This window comes from Sturnira hondurensis, unplaced genomic scaffold, assembly GCF_014824575.4.
Source record: "Sturnira hondurensis isolate 20B ecotype Veracruz unplaced genomic scaffold, ASM1482457v3 Scaffold0014615, whole genome shotgun sequence".
In the NCBI taxonomy this organism is placed as follows: Eukaryota; Metazoa; Chordata; class Mammalia; order Chiroptera; family Phyllostomidae; genus Sturnira; species Sturnira hondurensis.
Window position 1 is genome coordinate 1,805,822 of NW_028087246.1, and position 22,406 is coordinate 1,828,227.

The 22,406-nt window shown below is 49.5% G+C and overlaps 1 protein-coding gene across 2 annotated transcripts in view; it reads right to left on the minus strand.

The window, feature by feature from the left end:
* Positions 1-8,933: 8,933 nt before the first annotated feature.
* The window catches only part of CAB39 (calcium binding protein 39), a 72,024-nt gene continuing 58,551 nt past the window's right edge, over positions 8,934-22,406 (minus strand). For both annotated transcript variants that reach the window (XM_037063558.1, XM_037063559.1), the window contains 4 exons: positions 16,722-16,781; positions 12,857-12,922; positions 12,015-12,158; positions 8,934-11,448 (listed from right to left, as the gene is read on the minus strand). In XM_037063558.1, coding sequence (XP_036919453.1) covers positions 11,260-11,448; positions 12,015-12,158; positions 12,857-12,922; positions 16,722-16,781 — 459 coding nt within the window. In that variant the 3' untranslated portion in view covers positions 8,934-11,259. The remainder of the gene's footprint in view (positions 11,449-12,014; positions 12,159-12,856; positions 12,923-16,721; positions 16,782-22,406) is intronic.

Here is a 22,406-nt window from a genome sequence, read left to right on the forward strand (position 1 = left end):
AACAAATCAAAGCTATAGAAGAAATGTAGCTAAGCAATGAAGAGAGAGCTAACCTATCAGATGCACAGTTCAAAACAGTGGTAATCAGAATGCTCACAGAATTAGTGAATATGTGTGGGGGCGATTTTCCTCGCAAGTCCCCCCAGCCACCAGGGATGAGAGTAATCATGACTGAGAAATGATGTGATCTGCCTGGGGAGGATAATTGGCCATTTTCCCAAAGGAGAAAGGTTGTGACCAGTGGCCAATTTCTCAGGGGAAAAAGGCCTCAAGCCCCTTCCTCCAGGGGCTTTTATTGGGTTGTAATACACAGGAATACAGGGCGGCAAGGATCAAACAGTAGATAACATTTCAAAGAAATCTGAGGGCTTAGTCTGAGTCAGAGTCTGTCAGGAAGAGTTTCAGGGTTTCTTGCTCAAACCCTTAACATATGAATGAAAGCACTCTTAGCAGAGCAGAGTTCACAGGTTTATCAGGAGGTCTTTGTGGTGCCAGATTTTTCCCCAGGACATGCCCTAGCAAGGCAAGGAGCTGCATCTTTCCCCAACAGGTATTCAGGCTCAAGGGAATTAGAGCCAGGAAGCACTTCTCCTAGAGAACATGGGGACTCGGGCTATGCCAAAGCCGGGGGGCGAGAGTCCATTGCACCCTCCTTGTTGCAGCCCCCCGAGTCTTTCCATGAAGGCCTCCCAAGTGATTGAGTCTGGCTTAGGTTGCACCCCACTGTGAGGGGTCTTACCCGTCATTGACTTCCGACCAAGCTTTGGGAGCAGAGAGAGGAAACTGAGGCAGCCTTTGCTACCAGAGACAAGCTTTGTCTTCTGCGGCTTGCATTCCAGAGGTTGTCCCTCACCCTTAGCCACAAGGGGTCGAGATACAGTTCCTAGAACCAGGCAGAGCGGTCTACAGTATGGTTGCAAATTAGAGGAAAAAATAAAGGCAATGCTAAGCAAAATAAAGGAAAATGTACAGGGAACCAACAGTGATGGGAAGGAAACCAAGATTCAGATCAACAGTGGGGGCCAGAAGGAAGAAAGAAACATTCAATTATAACAGAATGAAGAAAAAAGAATTCCAAAACATGAGAAGAGGCTTAGGAACACCTGAGACAACTTTAAACGTTCCAACATCTGAATCATAGAGGTGCCAGAAGGAGAAGAGGAAGAACAAGAAATTGAAAACTTATTTCAAAAAATAATGAAGGAGAACTTCCCCAATCTGGCAAAGGAAATAGACCTCCAGGAAGTCCAGGAAGCTCAGAGAGTCCCAAAGAAGGTGGACCCAAGGAAGCACACACCAAGGCACATCATCATTACATTACCAAAGATTTAAGATAAAGAGAGAATCTTAAAAGCAGCAAGAGAAAAGGAGATAGTTACCTACAAAGGAGTTCCCATCAGACTGTCAGCTGACTTCTCAAAAGAGGCCTTACAGGCAAGAAGGGGCTGGAAAGAAGTATTCAAAGTCACGAAAGGCAAGGACCTACATCCAAGATTAGTCTATCCAGGAAAGCTATAATTTAGAATGGAAGGGCAGATAAACTGCTTCCAAAATAAGGTCAAGTTCAAGAAGTTCATCATCATCCAGCTCTTATCATAGGAAGTGTTAAAATGACTTATCTAAGAAAAAAAAGATGAACAGTAAAATGACAACAAACTCATAGGTATTAACAACTGAACCTAAAAAAATGAACTAGAACAGGAAGAGAATCACAGAGATGGAGGAAAAGGTACGTAGGTAGATAGACAGGGGGAGTTAAGAACAGTATAGGAAATGGAGAAGCCAAAGAATTTATATGTACGACCCATGGACATGAACTAAACAGGGGGAATGTGGGTGGGAGGTGGTGTGCAGGGTAGAGGGGAATAAAGGGGGGAAATGGGACAACTGTAATAGTATAATCAAGAAAATATATTTAGAAAAAGAGATTAAGACACAGACACGTACAGAGAGAAGTCCACATGAGGACACGGGGAGAAGTGGCCACCTGTGAGTCCGGGTCTTTGGCGACACCAATGTCGCTGACTTGATCTTGGACTTGCAGCCTCCAGAACTGTGAGAAAACAAGGTTCTGTTCCAGTAAAGCTCGTCTGTGAGACTTGTTGTGGCAACTAACATGCTTCTGCGCATGCTGTCTTTAGAATAACTCCCAGACATCCAAGTGTCACGGCTGAAGTAAATGCCTTAGGGTAAGAACTGTTTGTCATCATGGGTTCAGAAGGTTGGGGAGCACCCTGCTAGAGCCCGGGCATGAAATTGGAATGTGGTGAGACCCCAGCAAGCTGGGACCTAAGCACTCCTGCTGCGCCTGCTGTTAGTGGGAAGGAGGCAGACCACAGAGATAAAATCCCATTTGATATCGAATACCGTCAGCCTGACTTATCCCTGTGGATGTTGACCTTGATCATCTGGCTGAGACAATGTTCATCAATGTTCCTGGACATCCTGGATTTTTATCCGGCAGCCCTCCCTAGCTGTCCTCTTGGCTTCTGCAGATGGCCTTTGGGGACACCCAGCCTCTAAAATGAATCTTCACAATATTGAAATCCTTCCTCAGTAATTTTTGTCTGCTGTAAGAATATTCTTTTCTTGAGTTCTCAAGGTCGCGCTCCGCCCGCAGAGCTCTCAGCCCACTGTCACGAGGTGCTTCTCACAGGAGAGGGCACCTGGCTTCTGCCAGAGCTCACGATTCTCTGGGATTTTCCTGACGGAATTTTTGGCTTGTGCTCCGCGGGTGTCCAGCCTGGCTGGTCCGGCCATCTGCTTCGGGAAGCGTCTCCCTTGACTTAAAGGGCACATCCTCTCCAGATCCGACACTTGGCGAGTGCTCATTTATTTTTCATGCCGCTATTCCGGAAGGACTTGCAGTCACGCTGGTGCTGTGACCTCTCCCTTGCTGCATGTTTTTCTAACTTCAGTGCAGCTTTCTTGGTTTGAAGACTTCAGATGTGAGCGTACTGATCATTTCATCCTCCTCAGCTAATTTAACGTGCATTCGATTTCTTATACAGGGTTTAAAAATAACCCTTTGAGTGACATCAGTGTATTCACAAGTCCTGATTAATCTGGAAAGTCTATTTTCTGGTGCACGCGTTACATCCACCCCCAAGTTCCTGTCATCTTGTGGTCTCCCCCCAGGAAGGCCAGCCAGTGGCTCCTCTTCAGCAAATGGCCACCTAGAGGTTTGAGCTGATTTTCTTCTGGGTTTCTCCCTTTTGGCCTCTTGTGCAAGCTGCTTCATGCACCCCCAAAGATCACCATTTTCATCCAAAGCATCTTCTGGTCTTGTCTGAAGTGTTCCCCGCCCCCTCCTCTCCTGATGTATTTCCATGGCTGTTCCAAGGGCAGGTAGATATGGGACGTGTTTTGATGTGTCTTCTAGAAACGAGATGTTTCTGGTGACGTCAGCCTTCTGCAAAGCTCGTCCTGGGTGTTTAGGTTTCTTTTTGAAACATCCTTTTCTAAAAGCCTCTATTTTAAGCTCAAGGAAAGAGTGGGTGGTTTCCAGCTTTTTATTAATGGTCTCCAGTTTTTAAGATTAAATTTTTTCCTTAGAGGTAGCTTTAGGCATTTCAATATACTTCTTATCACAGTTTACTTTGGATTGATACTAACTCAATTCTGGTAAACCACAGAAATTTTATTTCACTGTAGTTCACTTCTACCCCTCCCTTTTTTTGGGCTAATGTCATAGATACTCATCCATCACTTGGATGAGTATAATTGATAACTATCAATTATCCAGCTATCTATCCATCCATCCTATCTATTCTTTTTAAAATAAAGCTTTTATTTATTTATTTTCAGAAAAGGAAGGGAGGAAGAGAGGGAAACATCAATGTGAGGTTGCCTCTTGTGCGCCCCCCACTGGGGACCTGGCCTGCAACCCAAGCATGTGCCCTCGACCGGCAACCCTTTCACAGGCTGGCACTCAGCCCACTGAGCCAGAACATTCTATTCATCTGTCTATCCCATCTTTCTGTCATAAACACGACAGCTCAGTGTCATATGTATCACCTGCATCAAGTGCAGGACACAACAAGATTACTGCCACCACATCAGCCACTGAGGCTTTCACCAGGCAGACTCAAAGTGGCAGCTTGTGAGTGTCCTCCTCACATGCCCGGTCCCCCTGGGCAAGGATGGGCCTCCACCGTGCCGCCTGCGAAGGCGAAACACTGGTGCCAGCCTTGTCTCTCCTCTTGGGCGTTCAGTGCACACGTTGATCGTAGCGGGCAGGATTCTGGGACTCCCTTTGCCACTGCTCACTGCGCCTCGAGTATCTACTCTCGGCAATTTTGGAGGAAGGCAAGCACGTGGAGGAGTGTGTGCAGACCACTGGAGTAAAGAGAAGGGATGCTGCCTCCCGAGTCCCCTAAAGGCTCTGCCCCTGCCGCTGCGTGGCTTGCCGAGTGCCTTAACCTCTCTGAACCCTCTTCGGCGGAACCGGACTACAGGACAGATCCATGCCAGTCTCATGAGGACCAAGTCAGCTCTTGTAATGCGCTGGGCAATCACTGAACCCACACTGAGGCTTACTGGCAGTGAACAGAGAACCTTGAAAGGAGGAGAACGCCCTGACGCGGGTGTGTGAGGTGGACTTGGATGGAGAAGGTTAGCGAATATTTCCCTTCCAGCTGCCACAAAATAGAAATGTAATCGATACTTGTTCTGCACTGTATCATCATACGATGGAATTTCTAATTGCTTCCTAAGAAGGGAAAAGAGCTTTCTTACCATTTTAGAAGGCTTGTTGTAACTGCTCCAAGGAGATCTGACCTGCAACCTTGAGACTGAAGGGTCATCCTGAGGTGGGACAAACGAGATTTGCCGTGGGCTGGATGAGGGAGGAGGTGGATGCCGAGGTGGGGACTCAAGGATGACCGTTGACATAAGGAACTAGAGGCCTAAGCTTGGAGGGCCCGGAGGTGGGCCTGTGGTCAGTCCCTGTTCAGACGTAGGGATTCTGGGGCTACTGGCCATCCCCGGGCAGGGGTCCCCGGGCAGCCAGAGAGTGAACCCTGAAGGGACGGGATGTGCCACCTGGCCCCCCCCCCCAGCCTGGAAACCTTCTGCCCGGTACTCGGTGGCGTGCTGGGTGCATACCCTCCCGCACTCTGCTCCTGCAGCCATTTTTTAATCACTTGTTTTGTTTCCACCATTTTATTATAAAACATTTTAAGCATACAGAAAATTGAATTTTACAGGGGAAGATGATATAATGGGGGAGAAGAGATAAACCTCCCGTGCAGAAAAGTCCAAGTAACTGATGTAGATAATCGCTCTCAAGGAGGTAGAGCCCCCCCACTCCCCTGCCCCCTACTTCTGGAGGGTGAGCGCCTGTAGAGACATCTTTGCCAGCCAGAGGACAGTGGCCAACACCCACGGGGTGCGGTGCTGGGCACCCTGGTGGGATGTAATGACCATGGCACTTGACCTTTGTGCTCAAAGCCCACCTTGTTCTAATCATGAACAAGTCCCAGCCTGACCAGTACACCTGGAGCTGATGTCGAATCCGAGGACAGTCGGAGAACGCACAGCCAGAGGAGCCGAAGGAGACACGGTGACTAGTGTTACATGGGGTCGTTGCCCAGAAAGGGACACTAGGAGAACACTAGGGAAAACCAAATATAGACTTTAATAACAATAACTCACCAATAGGGGTCCACTGATTATGGCAAAAGTACCAAGCTAACTTAAGATGTCAATAAAAGGAGAAGCAGGTGTGGTTTACTGGAACACTTGGTACTATCTTTGCCATTTTCCTGTAAACCTAAAGTTCTTCTAAAAAACAAATAAACCACCTCTCCACTATCTACTTTTGCTCAAGAAGATTCTCAGGAAGCCTGGCAGCCTAGCCCCCAGCCCCCAGAGCGTCTCTGGTCTTTTCGAACTTGTCCCTGGGTTGTACTAGGAATGCCAATGCCCCGAGGCTCGGCGGCGGCTGGAAAGAAGCTCTGCTGCCACCCAGCGGCCCTTTTAAATCAAAGAGTTGAGCCTGGCTGGTGTAGCTCAGTGGATTGAGCGTGAGCCTGTGAACCACAGGATCGTGGTTTGATTCCCAGTCAGGGCACGTGTTGGGTTGCAGGCCAGTTCCTGGCAGGGGACTCATGAGAGGCAACCATATGTTGATGTTTCTCTCCTTCCCTTCCTCTCGAGATAAATAAATAAAATCTTTAAAAAAATCAAAGAGTTGAGTGTGTCTGAGCCCAGGCTGCCCTTGAACCCAGCCCCTCCCCCATGAACACCCCATCCAATGCTGGGCTTTTCCTAACTGCCCCAATTCCCAACTGTGGAGTCACGTCCGTGCAGCAGGCGTAGCCTGTCCAGTTGCCTTTGAAATATGAATATGAGAGTCTGGAGGCTTCCGCTGACTGGACCTTGGGGGTGGGGGCCAGTGGACCTGGGCCTGGGGCCTCTGGCGGGCGGCCGGAGCAGTGATCCTGAGCTGCCTTGGTGTGTGCTAGGCCACAGGGTGCCTGTGGTCAGTCAGGCTTTGATGCGCACACCGAGGCCAAAGGTGAGAGGGACAGGAAGCGTGCTTCCCGAAGGGCAGTCACAGCGTTTCACCTCCAAGGCCTCATCCATTGGAGGGGGGGGGGTGCGTAGGCATGGTTGTTCGTGCCTCTGGGTGAGAAGGCACAAAAGGAGCGCGTCTAGCTCAGGTTTGCCCAGAAGCTGAGCCTGGGATAAGGGTTTGGTCCCAGGAACCCTTGGCACAGAGTGAGACAGGAGGGAGTCAGATAAAAGCTGTCAGTAAACCATTAATGGGGTGGCCCTGGGGATCAGTCCTGCTGGGGAGCACTCATTCCAGGTGCAGTACTAGGCCCTGGGGCTTGGGCTGCTTCTGGGGACATTAGCTTCACTTCTGATGTCCTGAGCCACAATAAGCAGCTTTCCAAGGCAGAAAAGGGTGCCCAGGGGGCGGGGGGCACTGCCAGGTCCTCTTATGGCATTCACTCACGTGATGCAGTTCCGCACCCACCTCATCCTCAGTGGAGGGAGGTCCAGGGGCGGGGAAGAGTGCAAGGCCACTGGGAGATTCGGTGGAGCACAGGGCGCTGTACGGGTCAGGAGTGGGCCCTTGTCGCCTCCTGTGCGTGGGTGAGGCTTTCTCAGGTGGGGAGATGCAAAGGCCTTTGGAATGCGGAGGGAGCAGGCCTGCTGGGAGCAGCCTGGCGGGAGCCGGCCTCTGGCACCGTGCACTGCTCCGGTCAGACCCCCACCAAACCGAAGAACCAGCTCTTGTCCACTGGAGCAGGACCGCGTTATTTCCTCGGATCACCGAGTATGTAGGTGAGAAAAACGTATTACCAAGAACAGTCCTGACGAGCTGAAGCTCATGTTGTGAGGACTGTTGGAACTAGACCTTCCCCCCCAAATCTCCCCCGAATCTCCACCGTGTCCCTGGAGCACCACCCCACCAAGGATGTGCTCTCGCTCAGAGGAACCCGGAGTCGCCACCTGGACGACCTAGATCCCCGGGAGGGGCCAGCACCCTCAGCCAGAGGACCCCGCAGGGAACCAAACATCCCAAGGCCCCTGTGGGCAAACAGCGTGGAAGCCTCCTGCCAGCTGTGGGGGGCCACACCCTCATGCAGCCATCACTGTCGTCTTGTCAGCGTCTGCTCCGGGGTGGGGAGGGCGGAAGTCCCCGGGAGGAGGGTTGAGGGCTCTTGTCCCTATTACCCATGTCTTGGTGGAGGAATGCGGGTGGACCAGGAGTGAAGGGTTGGCAGGCAAAATCCCCAGTCCTCAGTGGAGAACTGAGGTGCTGTGTTTAGACTGCTCCTGGGGGAGGTCCCCCCGAAGGCTGGCTTTGGGAGCCAGCCAAGATCACGTTCAACTTGTGGTGTGAGGGGAACTTACCTTGTCCTTTACGCTTTCTGGAAACCAGATGGCCAGAGAGGCCACCAGGCTCTGGAAGATGTGGTAAGGACACAGACATGGCCGGGAATAGCCCCTATAAACCCAGAAGTAGCTGAAGGCGCAGTGCGTCCGGGCCCCTGTCCTCTGTCCTCCAATTCGCAGGCATTCCTGCGAATTCTCAGGTGGGACTGCTCCGAGCCTCCAGAACACACAGCTGGGGAGCACTGCAGCCTCTGAGGGCCGTCATGGCCACCACCTCGTTCCACCCTTACCCCTACGGCGGGCGGGGAAGTAACCACACTACAGGGAGCAGCCTGAGGCTCAATTTCCTTTCTTTTTTTGGTGGTGGGGGGACACCTGATTGGTGACCAGTAGGAAGTGGAACTTGCGCTAAAGCATGATGCAGCCCCCCATGTGGCCACTTCCTGTCTGAAGTATGACTCTTGGTTCCCACTCACAGAAGGGCAGGGTCACCAGTTCTGACCTAAGGGGACCCTGCCGTCTTGGAGAACTGTGACATACAAGTAGAGTGAACCACCTAGAAGAAACGGCAACAAATAAGATGTCATTCTGACAAAGTGTTCTTGCCAAGAGCACATTGCTACTGTCACCCGAGAATAGGGACCCTGCTCACGGACAAGGGCTGATGCAGGAGCCGAGGATGGGTGGTGTGCCCAGGGGCCACGGACTCCCATGCCTGCGGTGCCCTCACCCTCGCTGTTGTTCCCCCCCGTGACTTCCCACACTCCTGCCAGGGGCCCTAGTTCCACTGCGTGTGAATAACGGGGGGCCACAGAAGCGAGGAGGGAGGGCCTGCTCCCCGAGCGCAAGCGCACTTGGCTGAGAAAGGAAGGGTGAGGTAGCAACCAGCCCTGGGAGGCGAGTGAGAAGCATGTGTGACACCCAAGACAAAGCCCCGAACAGAACAGAAAGGCCTCGGGAGGTGTGCGCGGGTGCGGCCTTTCTGGTGTGGCGTTTCTGGGACAGCAGCCCCGGTCTCACGCTGGGGCTGCTCGGAGGGACGCGGACACGGGGCTCTGCCAGACTTCTGACAACACAAGCAGTGGTGTTTCTCCAAAATTTTATTCGAATTTAAATTACAGGGCCAGACAGTCGGACAAGAAGTTTACTTTCCCTCGGGAGAAAGGAATGCCCTCACGACACTGCCAACAACTGCGTACATCTCCACCTTCGTTTTCTTACGGGTTAAAAGTCACACGGAGTAACTGACTCATGTAAAATCAAACCTCTGTAACACAAAGAGAAACCACTTCCAGTATGACAGTTTTGGTAATATGAATATATTAAATGGTCATAACTTCAAATGCAACTTTTCAACCTTGAATGTTTTCACATTTTCGTTAAAAGCAAACAAACAAACAAACAAAGAACCCTAAACCGTAACTCCCTCCAGACTCCTGGGCACACTGTGCCCTCACCGCCCCCACACCGAGCGCTGTGATGGCAACCCCCGAGTGGAAGCTGCTGCGTGTCTCAAGTTCTAAGAACCAGCCCGGCAGGGAGACCTTTCTTCCACTTGGTGTGACGTTCTCACGTGAGACCCTGACACCGGCCCTAGAGCACGAGGACCAGGGAGTGCGTCACAGCCAAGCCTGCCGTCCTCGACACCTTGGTGTTTTCATTTCGAGGAGCTGAGGTCGCTTTCCCTACTGCCAAGGGGACACATGAAAGATTTCACCCAGACGATGGTCAAGACAGCCTCGGAAAACCAATCTTAATGCAGGCTGCCATGCAATTAAATAGAATGAACTACATCTGTGTTTTCCATAGCTGTTTTTTTAACTGGTGTTTTTACAACCTGCTGGAACATCACTTGGGAGTCTCATTTTACTGGCCGATAAATAATTCAATTAGTAAGAGAAGCTAGCAAAGAATAATCATATAAAGTTCCTAGTCAGCCACAGCCATGCCGATTCGAACTGGCAAACTCTGATCTGTAGGTTGTTAGTTGCGGTCTTTGCATCGCTAAGATGAACAGACATCATTCTAATAACTTCGAAGAGATATATTTTAGGAGACACTGCTCTGCTGTGGTCACAGTAACAAAAAAGTGGTGCAAAATCAGTTACTTTATAAATACTGATAATTTGCAGCATTAAGGAACAGGACATTAAAAAAAATACATTTCCCCATAGAACACCTATGACTAGGAACTCTTCCTAAGAGAAGCCGAAGTCTTAGCTACTCAGTTTCACAACCATGGTACTGGGTTCCTCACTCTAAAGGAGAAGAGGTGCTCTACAGGCTTCCCCCCCACACAGAGATCAGCGTTAACTCAGCACAGTCGGTATCATCCCCAGATCTAGCAAACTCATGACTCCTTCTACACGGATAAGGCCAGTGTTATGCAGGAAAGTGGAGCTGAGTTCCGAGTCTGTATCGTACCCTACTGATGGCACCCCATTAGATAACTGAATACGAAGGACTGGTTTACTTTTTCCTTTTAATGCTGTGATACTTAAATGTTAAATCAGCATTTTCATGTGATCTGAAATATTTCAATTACATATAAGCATTCATTTTTTGCAAAAACTCAACATTAGGTAATAGTTACATACTAATACAATAACATTCCTCTGCTGTACAAATTAAATCATTTAAAAGAAATGAGCATTCTAAGAATTATGTACAAAAGAAACCTATAAGCATCATTGAAATGATATGCAAGGTGTCGTTGCTAGCTCTACTGTTTGAAAAGACCTTCCAAAAGGGAAATTAACAAACACCTTCCAACATATCCAGGTTTACAAGTCTTAAGAAAATCAAATGTCAAAAAATTCTAGAAAGCTGTGAAAAGCATATATACATTTTCCTCATGACCTTATGAAGCTTCACACTTTTAAGAAGTTGCTAAGTTTCAGTATCAAGTTATTCTCATGTCAATTTTATCCACCCCAAAGCTCCCATCGTGGGTGCGGACCCCCGATTCCAAACGCAGCACCATCTTCCTCTGGTGAAGGCGACCTTTGCACCAAGAACCCACGCCCCGCTCTTACGAAGACCAATGCAAACCCGTAGGTCAGTCTGGCCCCATCGACGCCTTCCGCCCCTCCGCCACACACCTTCTGCCCTCAGGAACCTAGCCGTGTCCACGGCTCCTACAGCAAACAGGGTCTCTGAATCCTGAAATGACACAAAGATCAAGAAAAGTCCACGTGTGCTCTAGTGTGCAAGAAAGCAGCAGCTACCTTCTCCAGGTTCGACTAAAACAAAACAAAACAAAACAAAACAAGGTAAAATGAAAAACCGTTCACTTAACAGCAGATGAGCAGTATTGTTCCTCATGAATCGGAAAGAGTGCCTGATGCTGAAGAGCTAACAGCAAGTGCTGGGTTTGGGTTTACTAGTTTGGATGTTTACGGGGGGCAGTTAGGCCTCTTGCTGAGCTGGTCTCTTCAAGTCCCTGATCTGTTTGACCAAGTAGGTCTTCTCGTCATTAAACTGCTCGTCCTCGGTCCTGTCGTTCTGAAACTTGCTGAGGAACTCGATGAGTTTGGTCTGGTTCTTGAGCAGGATGTCTAGGATGGGCTGAGTCTTGTTAGGGTTGGCAACGAACACCTGCAGGACAGAAGCCACCTTCAGCTGCGGGAAGGAACAAGAGGCACACGCAGGACGAACCCAAGGGCTTCCCTCCCGGGGCACGAGGTGGAACGAGGTGGCACAGTCTATCACTCCATCAGAGGGCTGTGCTCTGGAAAATCGTATTTTGCCATTTGAAAATTTAAAAAAATCTTATGTGTTTTAGCACAATAAGGACTGGCATGTTCATTCATGCTCTGAAACTTGGTAGTTGGCACTAAATACAGTTGCCGATTTTAGGATAAAATGGGCAGAAATCATTTCTGGGCACAAGAGATCAGAATGGATTGTGAGAATAAACCCCCCACGGAAAGCATTAAGACACAGATTAAGCCTAATCTGGTGACTGATACCCTTACGGTAAAGACAGATGGCACCCCTCTGCAAATAAACTTGTTGTCAAACCTAAATGGTCTTCCCTGTTTCTGGATCCATTTTTGTTTAAATGTTGTACCTCATTTAGACAGAGAACATGAAAACTGCCTGAACTGAATCGCATTACTTAGCTTATCACACTGAGGCCAGCAATGGTTTCAGTACTCTACCTTGAAAACGTGAAAGGCCTCAAACTGGATGTTGCGGCTTTTGTCTCGTAGGAGATTCATCATTAGTTTGAGGTTCTCGGGTTTACTGATGTATTTTGTCATGATTGTGAAGTTGTGTCGGTCTAGTAACAGCTCACCAAGAAGCTGAGAAGACAGGTAAAGAATTACTCTAAGATCCGAAGAAAAACCAAAGTTAAAACAACTCACTCAATGATCACCGTCCTTAGGCACAGAGTATCACTAGCTGTTCTGAAGACACATACACTACACGGTGAACTAGACCATGAACTAGACCTCGGCCTAGACCCCTGGGCACCAGGCTGACTGTGTTAGAGTCCCGGCTCCCTGCTCCTCATGAGCTACTCGACCTTGAACATGCTATTTAACTTCCAGTGGAATTATTCATAACCTATTTCGATACAAGCAGCCAAACCTGTCTACGGTCCCCAGTTTCACTGCTCACACCATGTTCCCTCCCCACCCCCAGCAAATAAGTCCCTGCATTTGGGCACCATCCTGGGGAGATAACACCTGTCATGTCTTCATCTAGTTGATACAGTTCTAAGTTTTTAAAATATGCTTCAAAATCTAAAGTGCTGCATTATTAAGAGATAAAGTCCTCTTGAAAATTCTGTATATTGCACTTCGGTATTTCTACGTTACAGGAGGTGGGCAGGTGCCTCGTGCAGACCACTGATGAACCCATCCACACCACCTGACCATGGACAAGTGTATTTCCCCCTGAAGGCCCAACACCCACATGCTAGGGTAGTTCCCTTTTCCCCCAGATCAAACACAGGGTGAAGAGAAATGAAGTACATCAAATAAATAACCTGTCATACCTTGAGTGACTGTCTTTTTGTCACATAGTTTTCTGAATGAAGTAACTTCTCATATTCACTGAAGAACTAAGACAAAAGATATATATCAGAGTTAGTTAGTTTTTGAAGACTGGCAGATAATGCTATAAAGCTTGAGCAGAAACCTCTAACCCCACGGAGGCCCAACGAGGCCCAACACTGCCCAGGCCAGCCTCCTCCCATCTGTTCCGCACTTCCTGACGGCTCGGGAGCCCTTGGGGCAGGGGGCGGGGGGCAGGGGGTGGGGGGTGCCTGCTGAACACGTCTATGAAGAGCACTCCTGGAATGACCCCTTCCCAGCTCTGCATAGGTCCATGTGTAGCTTAAGTCTGGTCCTCTTCTGCTCCCAAACTCCACGTGCATGACACAGAACTCCTGTCCCATTTCCTCACTGTTGAGTCAGCTATCATTTCGTGGTGTTATATCAGAAGAGTCATATTCTTTACAGATGAGAACTCAACAAGCTCAAAGCACAACCACAAAGAAAAAAAGCTACCTATTCTTTCTACGCATCAAACAGAGGAAACATTCAGCACTGTGTGGAATCTGCAGACATCCGAGAGAGAGCAGGATTTCAGCTCAAACTTGAATAATGGGAGAGATTTCATTTAGAAATGGGGGGGGGATTCTTGGGGGATAAAAGGGAAGGACCCAGCATGAGTAGAGGCCCGGAGAATACAAAATGCTATGGGCATAAGGATTGACAAGCATCTGCCAGACTTACAAGATGGTGCCCCTGAACAAGAACAGCACCACCAGAATGGTGGGCAGGGAGGTGGGAAATGAGGGGCCTCCCGGGGCCAATGCTACATGTTGAGAAAATGAGGACAGAAGGCCAGCCAGCTTTCACACACACGCACACAGGCGCACACACTAGCTTTCACACACACGCACACAGGCACACACACTTGCTTTAACACACACACACAGGCACATACACTTGCTTTAACACACACAGGCACACACACTAGCTTTCACACACACGCACACAGGCACATACACTTGCTTTAACACACACGCACACAGGCACACACACTAGCTTTCACACACACGCACACAGGCACACACACTTGCTTTCACACACTCGCACACAGGCACACACACTAGCTTTCACACACACAGGCACACACAGCTTTGACTGTAGCAGGTTTATTTAAAAGTCCCACGACCGTATGCCACCAGCATGACTGACGGAGAGCAGCACCGTCCGGAGGCTGTCCTGGTTGCAGTGGGTGGCAGAGGACGCTGCTTTGGGATGTGTCCCCCCCCCCGCCAATTGCCTGTTCCTGTGCTCTATGCCAGGTCTTTGGTGGCCACTCAGCTGTGGGTTAGAGGAGGGGTAGGCAAACTACAGCTTACAGGCCAAATCCTGCTCACTGACTATTTTTATACAGAAAGCTTTATTAGGGCATAGCCATGCCCACTCATTTATTGTAAACAAGTTTGTTTATGCATTTTTATTTCCGTTTTTGCAGCATAACAGACAAGAGAGCTGACTGAGACCGCGGGGCCAGGAAGCCTCAACTATTTACTGTCTGGCCCTTTCTGGGAGAGGTTTTCCGGCCTTGCTTCGGAGCTGCCTGTGCGGTGTTTCTTTTAATGATGCGCAGCCTCTAGGAAGAAGTGGGATGGCCCCCTACTTACTTAGGTAAGCGAGTCAGACATGTATTTCCAGAGAGGGCTGTTAACCCTACCTTCTCAAGTGATCCTCACACTGACGGTGAGAACACTGGAACCGCCTTTCATTAGTAACACGGAACATGTGCACCTCAAGTTCTTAACAGAAAAGCCAAGTCAAGATACTTCTGCTACCTAATGCTCAGTTGCAAGGAATCACTCTCACGTATTCCCCAAGATGCGTTAGGCTCCATCCTGGATCGGGGCAGAGCGAGGACAGGCGCTGACTGGGCTCCCCAAAGACCTGCTCTAAGGGAACCGCATTTTCGTCCAGCGTCTTCTTCACTGGCGAGTCTCCTTGAGGGCTGGTCTGCTATGCGACACTGTCATTTAATTCCCCTTGAGGAGTGCCAACACTCGTTTCAGGTCTCAGTGCTGGAAAAGGCTGTTGTGAGCAACAGGCATCTCTTTTGCTTTACACAGACTGGGACCCTTTCATTGACTTTGGTTCTTACAAAGCTCAGGGCCATGATGTCTAGGATTCTAGAGCACATATTTTGTGCAACAAACTACCTCTGGCTTGATGTAACTTGCCCACCCCCCACTCTCCTTCTTCCTCCGTCAGCTCTGCCTGCGCTGCACACATTTCTGCTAGCTGCCTCACCTGAGTCTTTCTAAAACCCTGTTAACTAATGTCACGCATTAATAACACACAGGGACATCTCTTACTGCAAAATTAAAGTGATGCCACTGACTGTAGTCAAGTTCTTGGACACTGGTCACCATTAGCTTTGGTGGGCTTTAAGATACTGGCATGTTGAAAGCTGTTACCACACCCTCTGAGGCCATGTGGTAACAGGCATGGCGCAGCAGCATGCCTCGCACTTGACACACACTCTCTTTTAGCCTCCTGACAGCGCTGCAGGCAGGTGCTGGTAGGAGCCCCGTGTAAGGCTGAAGGCCCTGGAGGCAAAGAGGGTGAATGAAGGCCATGCCCACGGGCTGGGGGCACACGGTGGGGTTGGGACTTGAAGCCAGACTCCTGGAAGTCTGGTGCCAAGGCCCACGTTCCTGACTACTGTAAAAAGGCACCGATGAGATGACCATGCTGCCACGTTAGGCCAACAAACAGAAGAAGAAACACATTCACATCCAAAACACACAGGCAGAAGCAAAGCTGAACGCCTCGCCGCCGCACTCACACCCTCTCTGGGGCTGTCCGAGAGGGACTTCCTAGGTGCCGTGCGTGGTGTTAGGAGGGTTCTGGGAGTGGGGGGGAAACACGGGGAAAGGGAACATGAAAGAACTAGCACAGATTTTGATTATTTTAAGATTTCTATAAAGACTTTACAAGAATCTTAATTTAGTTGAAGAACAAAGTGAACAATGAAGACTAACAGTACCCAGAATTTCAAAAATGCAAATGACTAGTGGAAGAATGACACCTAAGCCAAATCCTGCGAGATGAACAGAAACCGTCAGCGGACTGTTGTTATCGGAGGCCTCCCGGAGCACCTGTGGGATCTTCAGTGTGGGAGTTAAACTCGGGTGGCACCTGCAGGTGCTTGTGGGTCTTGTGGAGAGCAGAGCCTCGAGGGGTGGAAAAGAACACCTGGGCTGGGGCCTGAAGGCTGCCGTGACAGTCAAGGTCAGCTTATTAGCACGCTCAGAACCATGGACAAACCTTGGGGGCTCTATTACCAGGAAGTCAGGGGCCTCACTGCTGGGCTAGTCCAGTGTCCTCACTTAACAAATAAGGATGGACTTCTGAGTCCTCTAGCGCTAATGGCTTTGGTGGGGACAGGAGTCGGCCGAGGAGCAGGGCAGAAGCAGGCCCTGCCTCCCTTGGGCTGGAGCTTTTGCTGCCGTGTCCTCCCTCTCGAGCCAGTGCCAGCCCCTGACGAGCCCGACGGAAGGGAGTGTGAGGAGGTCAGAAGCTTCCCCTTTTACCTCAGCCGTGTATTACATGCCACTCGGCACAAAGCACTTTCTTCTCTGATTCTAAAGCAAGAAAAGATTCAAAGGGCAGTGTATTGATCAGAAAGATCAGTCTGCTACTGACCAAATAAAGCTCCTTACCCCACACTTTAGTAGAGAAATGATTACATCACCATCTTATAACTTCACAGACACAAACCAAACATTCTGGTACAAAATATAACATAAACCTTTTAATCCTGGGAATAAAACTTAAAATTTGCTATTTTAGGATAGTATTTCACATACTTACTCTATCATAATGCTGTTCCAAAAATTCTGCACTGAGCAATTTATGTCTTGTGAGCAAATCCTAGAAAAAGAAAACATAGTCAAAAAGCTGTTCTGCATTCAAGTTAATTTAGAAAAGAAAATCCTGAAACACTCCACACCATTTTAGCGAATATGAACTGTTGTAAAACTACTGTACTTAAAACACATTTGAGCACGAATTGTACGGGAAATACTGATTCTGAATACAAGTATATAAAATCAGTATTTTGAAATCATGATTTTTTAGTGATTATGATTAATCACACATCTATAGCTCTTAGAAGAAAAAATTTAAAAACAAATATGTAAGGCAATGAAAATATACACCCAAAGAGAATGAAGAACTGCTGTGAAATAAAAGTAAATAATTGTGATAAAATTTCAAACAGAATAATGCCCCGGTGGAAAAAGAGGACATTCCTTTAATTAGAAAAAGTATCAGAGGCTCCATCTCCTTCCTCCTAAGTTCAACTGCACTCAGTTTTACACCGAATTCAATCTTTGGCAGAGGTAGAATGCTTTTTAAAAGCCTTGTCATTTTATAAACATTAGCTCCTAAGTAAGCAGAATAATGCTGCACACATGTACAACAGAAAATTATTAAGATCCTGCATCTAATTCTGCATTACCACAAAATACAGCCTATGCTTCACACCCCATGAATTTCCCTGGGAAAAAAAGTCAAGGATCGTGCATTCAGAAAATATCTACTACGTGCCAGGTAAAGCTCCAGGTGCCAGGGTTACAAAGAAAGGCGATGTGGCCCATGCCTTCAAAGACATGGAAGTCGGCAATGACTAGCCAGGTGGGAAAAAATGGGCACATGTGATGGCAGGACTGGCCAGTCGCTGTTCGGGGAATGAAGGAATTAAGTTCCTGTGCAGCCCCTACTGGAGAGGTTGGTGCCAATAACCCCCCTTTCTCAGACCAACTTCCCTTAACTTGCGCTCTCTGCTCTTTATGTTGGAGTTCCCTAGGTGACACCAAACTGGTGTTTCCTGAGATGTCCAAGTCCCACGGAAATGGGAAATGCCCTTAGAAAAGGTCCACGGTCACACCGACGTGGAAGGCGCTGCAGCACTGGCACCTCTGTGGGCTCCAGCAGCGGGGGGGTTCGCAGGGAGCTGTCTGCTGCCTGTGTGCTAGGGCCCTGCCCTGACCGGCCTCCAGGCACAGGCGCCCCCCCCCCCCCCCAGGAACCTACTGCCTTTGGTCCTCAACACGAGCACCACTTCCACGGGGAACCCTTCCCAACTGGTCACCAGCACGAAAGCATGGTCACAGGTGACTCCACACCTGGGGGATTACTCAATGAATGTCTCAGGTGAGACTGTACATTCTATAAACACAAGGGTCGAGTCTATTTTCACTAATCTCTGAATCCCCAGCACATACGCAGTGCCCAGCACATAGTAAGAACTTAACATCCAATGAAGGAACCAACCAAATCAGGGAACGTTGGAGAAAATGTCTCATTAAGCAAGGTTCAAAGTATGCTTTTAAGAAGGCTTCTAATTCCATCCCAAAGATTTACAGGTGTTTAAACTGCTGGATAGAATATATATTATATGCCTATGAAAGACCTACCCAATTTATTCTAAATCCCCCTTAGGGATTAAAGAGGCCAAATTAGGAAACCTGGAGTTTATTTTGAATACTGGTACCTGAGGAGTCACATAAGAAATGCTAGGAGGCGCCTGACCCCATGTAGGGGAGGAGGAAATGGAGGGGTAGGAGAACTGATATTGTCTCAGTGTTATCTTGGGGCCAGAGGTAAGGAAGAGAGAAACAAGAGAACTTAAGTTATGGGCATATATACCAAACATGCTCGTTAAGAGCACTTCCCTCCTTCTCGTGTGCTGCGGTGGCCTGTTCACAGTGGCCTCCGTGTGCAGGGGCCACACAGGCAGGACTCTGTCTGCACGGGGCCTGTGGAGCCCCACACCTGGAGAACAGGGCCCAACACGGCAGGCACCGAGACTCTCGGAATGAACGGAATGAACAAACGAGTGAGTGAGTGAAGGGATTAATGAGTTGGGATCTGCAACTTCTACTTTTTTGTGGTACATCACTCTAGACCCCAGGGCTCACTGCTCTGCCATAAGCTGAGAACGGAGAAGGCCAGAGGGAGGTGTCCGAGAGACGGCAGCCCTCCGCGGGGGCCGGGTTCTTAGGAGCAGGCAGGTGGAAAGCACTGCTTTGCAAAGCAAAGGTCCTAAGCGTGTTGTACCGCAGACCTGACTGCAGGTCTGAGGAAGGGGCTGTTCTGCTCTGAGGCTGTATCTCAAGTGGGGGCAAGAGACTCACAGTGGGGCCACACAGGAAAAGAGGGATCGCCAGCATCTCCCCATCTAGGGGTGTCTACTTGTTATCACCTTGTTTAAAGAGATGAAACTCAGAAGACCGCTGACAATCTAGGAATCAAATCCCAATAGCCTTGGGGTAGGAAAGACAGAGGGGTGCTCTGAGATGACTCAAGTAGGAGCTGAGCCCTGGGGCCCCACCTGATGGAAGTCTTTAGTTAAGAAGGGCCATGCCAGGGCAGGTCCTGGAGGGGACAGTCACACATGGGTAGGAAAGGAGCAACTGCTGAGAGCCAGCACAGAGTCAAAGGGCTGATACTAAGCTGGGAAATGAGGAGATGGGACTTAGGCTGTGCCTCTGTCTCCTGAGAGATGAGAGGGAACCTCACCTTAGGACTGGAGCCCAGAGCTTTGGACAGCTCGAACCAGGGTGTGAGGACAGAAACCAACAGAACAGAGGCTGAAGGGAAATGGTATTGCAGTCGGTACCTGGTCAGCACCCTGCACAGTTTACAGAGTTGCTGGCTGGCCGCCAGGGGGAGAAAGGGATCGCTTGTTTCCCACCTGTCTAAATTCCAGTGCATCCAAGGCCCTGGTATAACTTGGAGAAAGGTCAGGACTCATATCCCAAGTCCAGCAGAATAAGCAGCCCACTTTTAGGATAGGTTGAATTTAAAAAGATGTCTAAAAACTAGCCCTGGCTGGTGTAGCTCAGTGGATTGAGCGTGGGCCTGAGAACCACAGGATTGTGGTTTGATTCCCAGTCAGGGCACAAGCCTGGGTTGCAGGCCAGTTCCCAGCAGGGGACACACGAGAGGCAACCATACACTGATATTTCTCTCCCTCTCTCCTTCCCTTCCCCTCTGAAGATAAATAAATAAAATCTAAAAAAAAAATCAATTCACCACAAAAAAAAACCACAACAAACTATGTTTAAGTTTGGGCCCCAAATTTCACACAATAAAGACAGCCCTGGAATCCCGGGGGGAATGGTGCTGGGCCGGGGCCCGGTCCTTACGGAGCCCTGGCAAGCCACTTGGCCCGACTTCGTACCTGATGCTTGAGTGTGTGTCCAAGGGCAAGAAACTCAATTCTGCTAACTGCACGGTCCCCCTGGAGCTCTCAGAGTCTGTATGTTTTTCCTGTGCTACAGCAGAGCCTATGCCCGGTTACTTCCAGAAATAGGTTCGGTCCGCTGTCTAGAGCCCCCCACCCCCACCCCAGCGGTGCTCTCATGGCGGGTCCCTGCCGAGCCTTCTCTTCTCCAGGCTAAATACATCCAGCTGCTGAATGCCCCTCACCATCTAATGACTCCTGAAAGTCATCCACTGGTCTGTGTGCCTCTCAAGGCGTTGCGCCTGGAACGGAACACATGCACGCTCTGTTACCGGTAAGCTTAGAGTGGACCAAGACCACCGACAGCTCCTTAGGCCACACACTGTGTGGCCACACATTGCTTGGGGGCAGTACCATCAGACTGTTTAATTTTAATGGATGTGTGCAGAATTTTGTTTACTCGTAGTAGGCTCTGTCGTCAGTCAGACTGCCTGGATTCAAATTCTGGCTTCCCCATTTATTCTCCGACTTCACTCAACACCCCCGAGGCTTCGGTGTCCTTAGCTGCACAGGAGGTAACAACAGTGCCTCCTTCACAGGGTTGTGTGAGTATGAGGAGAAGTTACCTACATGTTAGTAGTTGTTACCTAAGGTTCGGTGTTAACTATTATTCTCATGCCCAGACCCCGACCTCCATCCCATATTACTCAGCATGCAGTTGGGCCATCAGGCAGAGAGACCCCACTGTGTGTACTTCATTTCATCCTGTGACATGCTGGCCTCGCTGGGTCTCAGGAAGCCTTATTTGAGGCTCACAGTCATTATCTTTCCCATCATGGCTGTCACCTACGCATCTGCTAAGTGTGTCTTGTCACCCTAAGTCATTTAATAATGACCGACCTGGCCGGGCGCAGAGCCAGTGGAAGTCTCCCTCTAGGATGACGGCAATCCCTTGTCCAGCACCTTCTGGACACAGCACCCAGTGAGTCCCAGACCACCACACCGAAATCCCACCCAGCTTCTCATCTTTTCATTGTCCACATGACAACAGGCCTGTACACGATTCACCATCTGGGGTACACTCACTGTCAGAAAGGAACCCTAACAGCTGCTGTCTACAGCACAAATACTGTGTGGGGACACGATAAGCTGACATACTAGTATTAGACCCTCATTTCGGCAGATGAAGACACCCCTTCAATCAGCAGCAGAGCTGGGAACTGAACCCAGGCAGCCATGCCCTTAAGCCCCCGGGTCTACTGGCATCAATGAGATCAGTCGGACTGAGCTTACTCTCAGTGAACCCATGCTGCCTGTGGGCACTCGGTTTCCTTTCCAAAATGCTCTGATACCATCTCCTTAGAAATGCTCTCTAGAACCTTACACGGTAGAGCACCAAGCTCCACGCTCCACCAGCCACTCTGGGGGATCTACCTTCTTTTACTCTGGGAAATTGGAAATATATTTGTTGGCTTTCTGATGCCCCTCCCAATCTTCTAATTCCTTAAAAAAATCACTAATGAATATTTGGTCTCTGATTTAACTATCTCAGTATGGTTCATTCAACCTACAAAACTCGGACACATTTACAGCAGGTAGTTTTAATCTCCTCCCGACTCGGCCCCTCCCAGAGGCCTCAGCTCCAGGGTGAAGGACGAGAGGCATCTGCCTGAAGTTTTTCTGTGCAGACCGCCTTTTCTGGGGGAGCTGCTTTGATCACAGTCTCAAAGGACAGCATGAGCCATGGGTCTGTCCTCCTTTTCCTTACAAAAACATGCTCTGCCAAGAGGACACCAGTAAAGCTGGAGGCAGGTGCCCCCCGCCCCCACTGCCAGCAACTGCTGGGTGCGGCAGACATGGCCACTGCTGGTCTTCCCGCTGTGCCAACTCTGGGGGGCTTCCTCCGGCTGGTGGGAGGGGGCTGCAGTCTGTTTGCTAGGCTATGGCTGCCTCTGTTATCCTGGGTTTGGCCTCTCGTCCATTTTGCTTCCAGGAGGGCTCCGTCTAACCAGCTCGCCACTTTCCATGCTCTCGGGAGCAGCTGAGCTGTGCAGTCCCCACCAGCTGCTCAGTGTGTGCCCTTCTCCGCTCGTCCCTAGACTCCTATGTGGTTCTGAAGTTTCCCCTCTTCAGGCAGAGACCACCGCCTGGCTGTGCCCAACCGTGCCCTCTGTGGCACCAAGACCTGGCAGGGTTGCTGTTCCCACAGTGATTCCACCACCCAGTGTGAATTTAACTCACAGAAGCAATCCTAACTGAGGTGACATTATCAGCAACGCCAATCAAGACTTAGTCAGATACCGGGA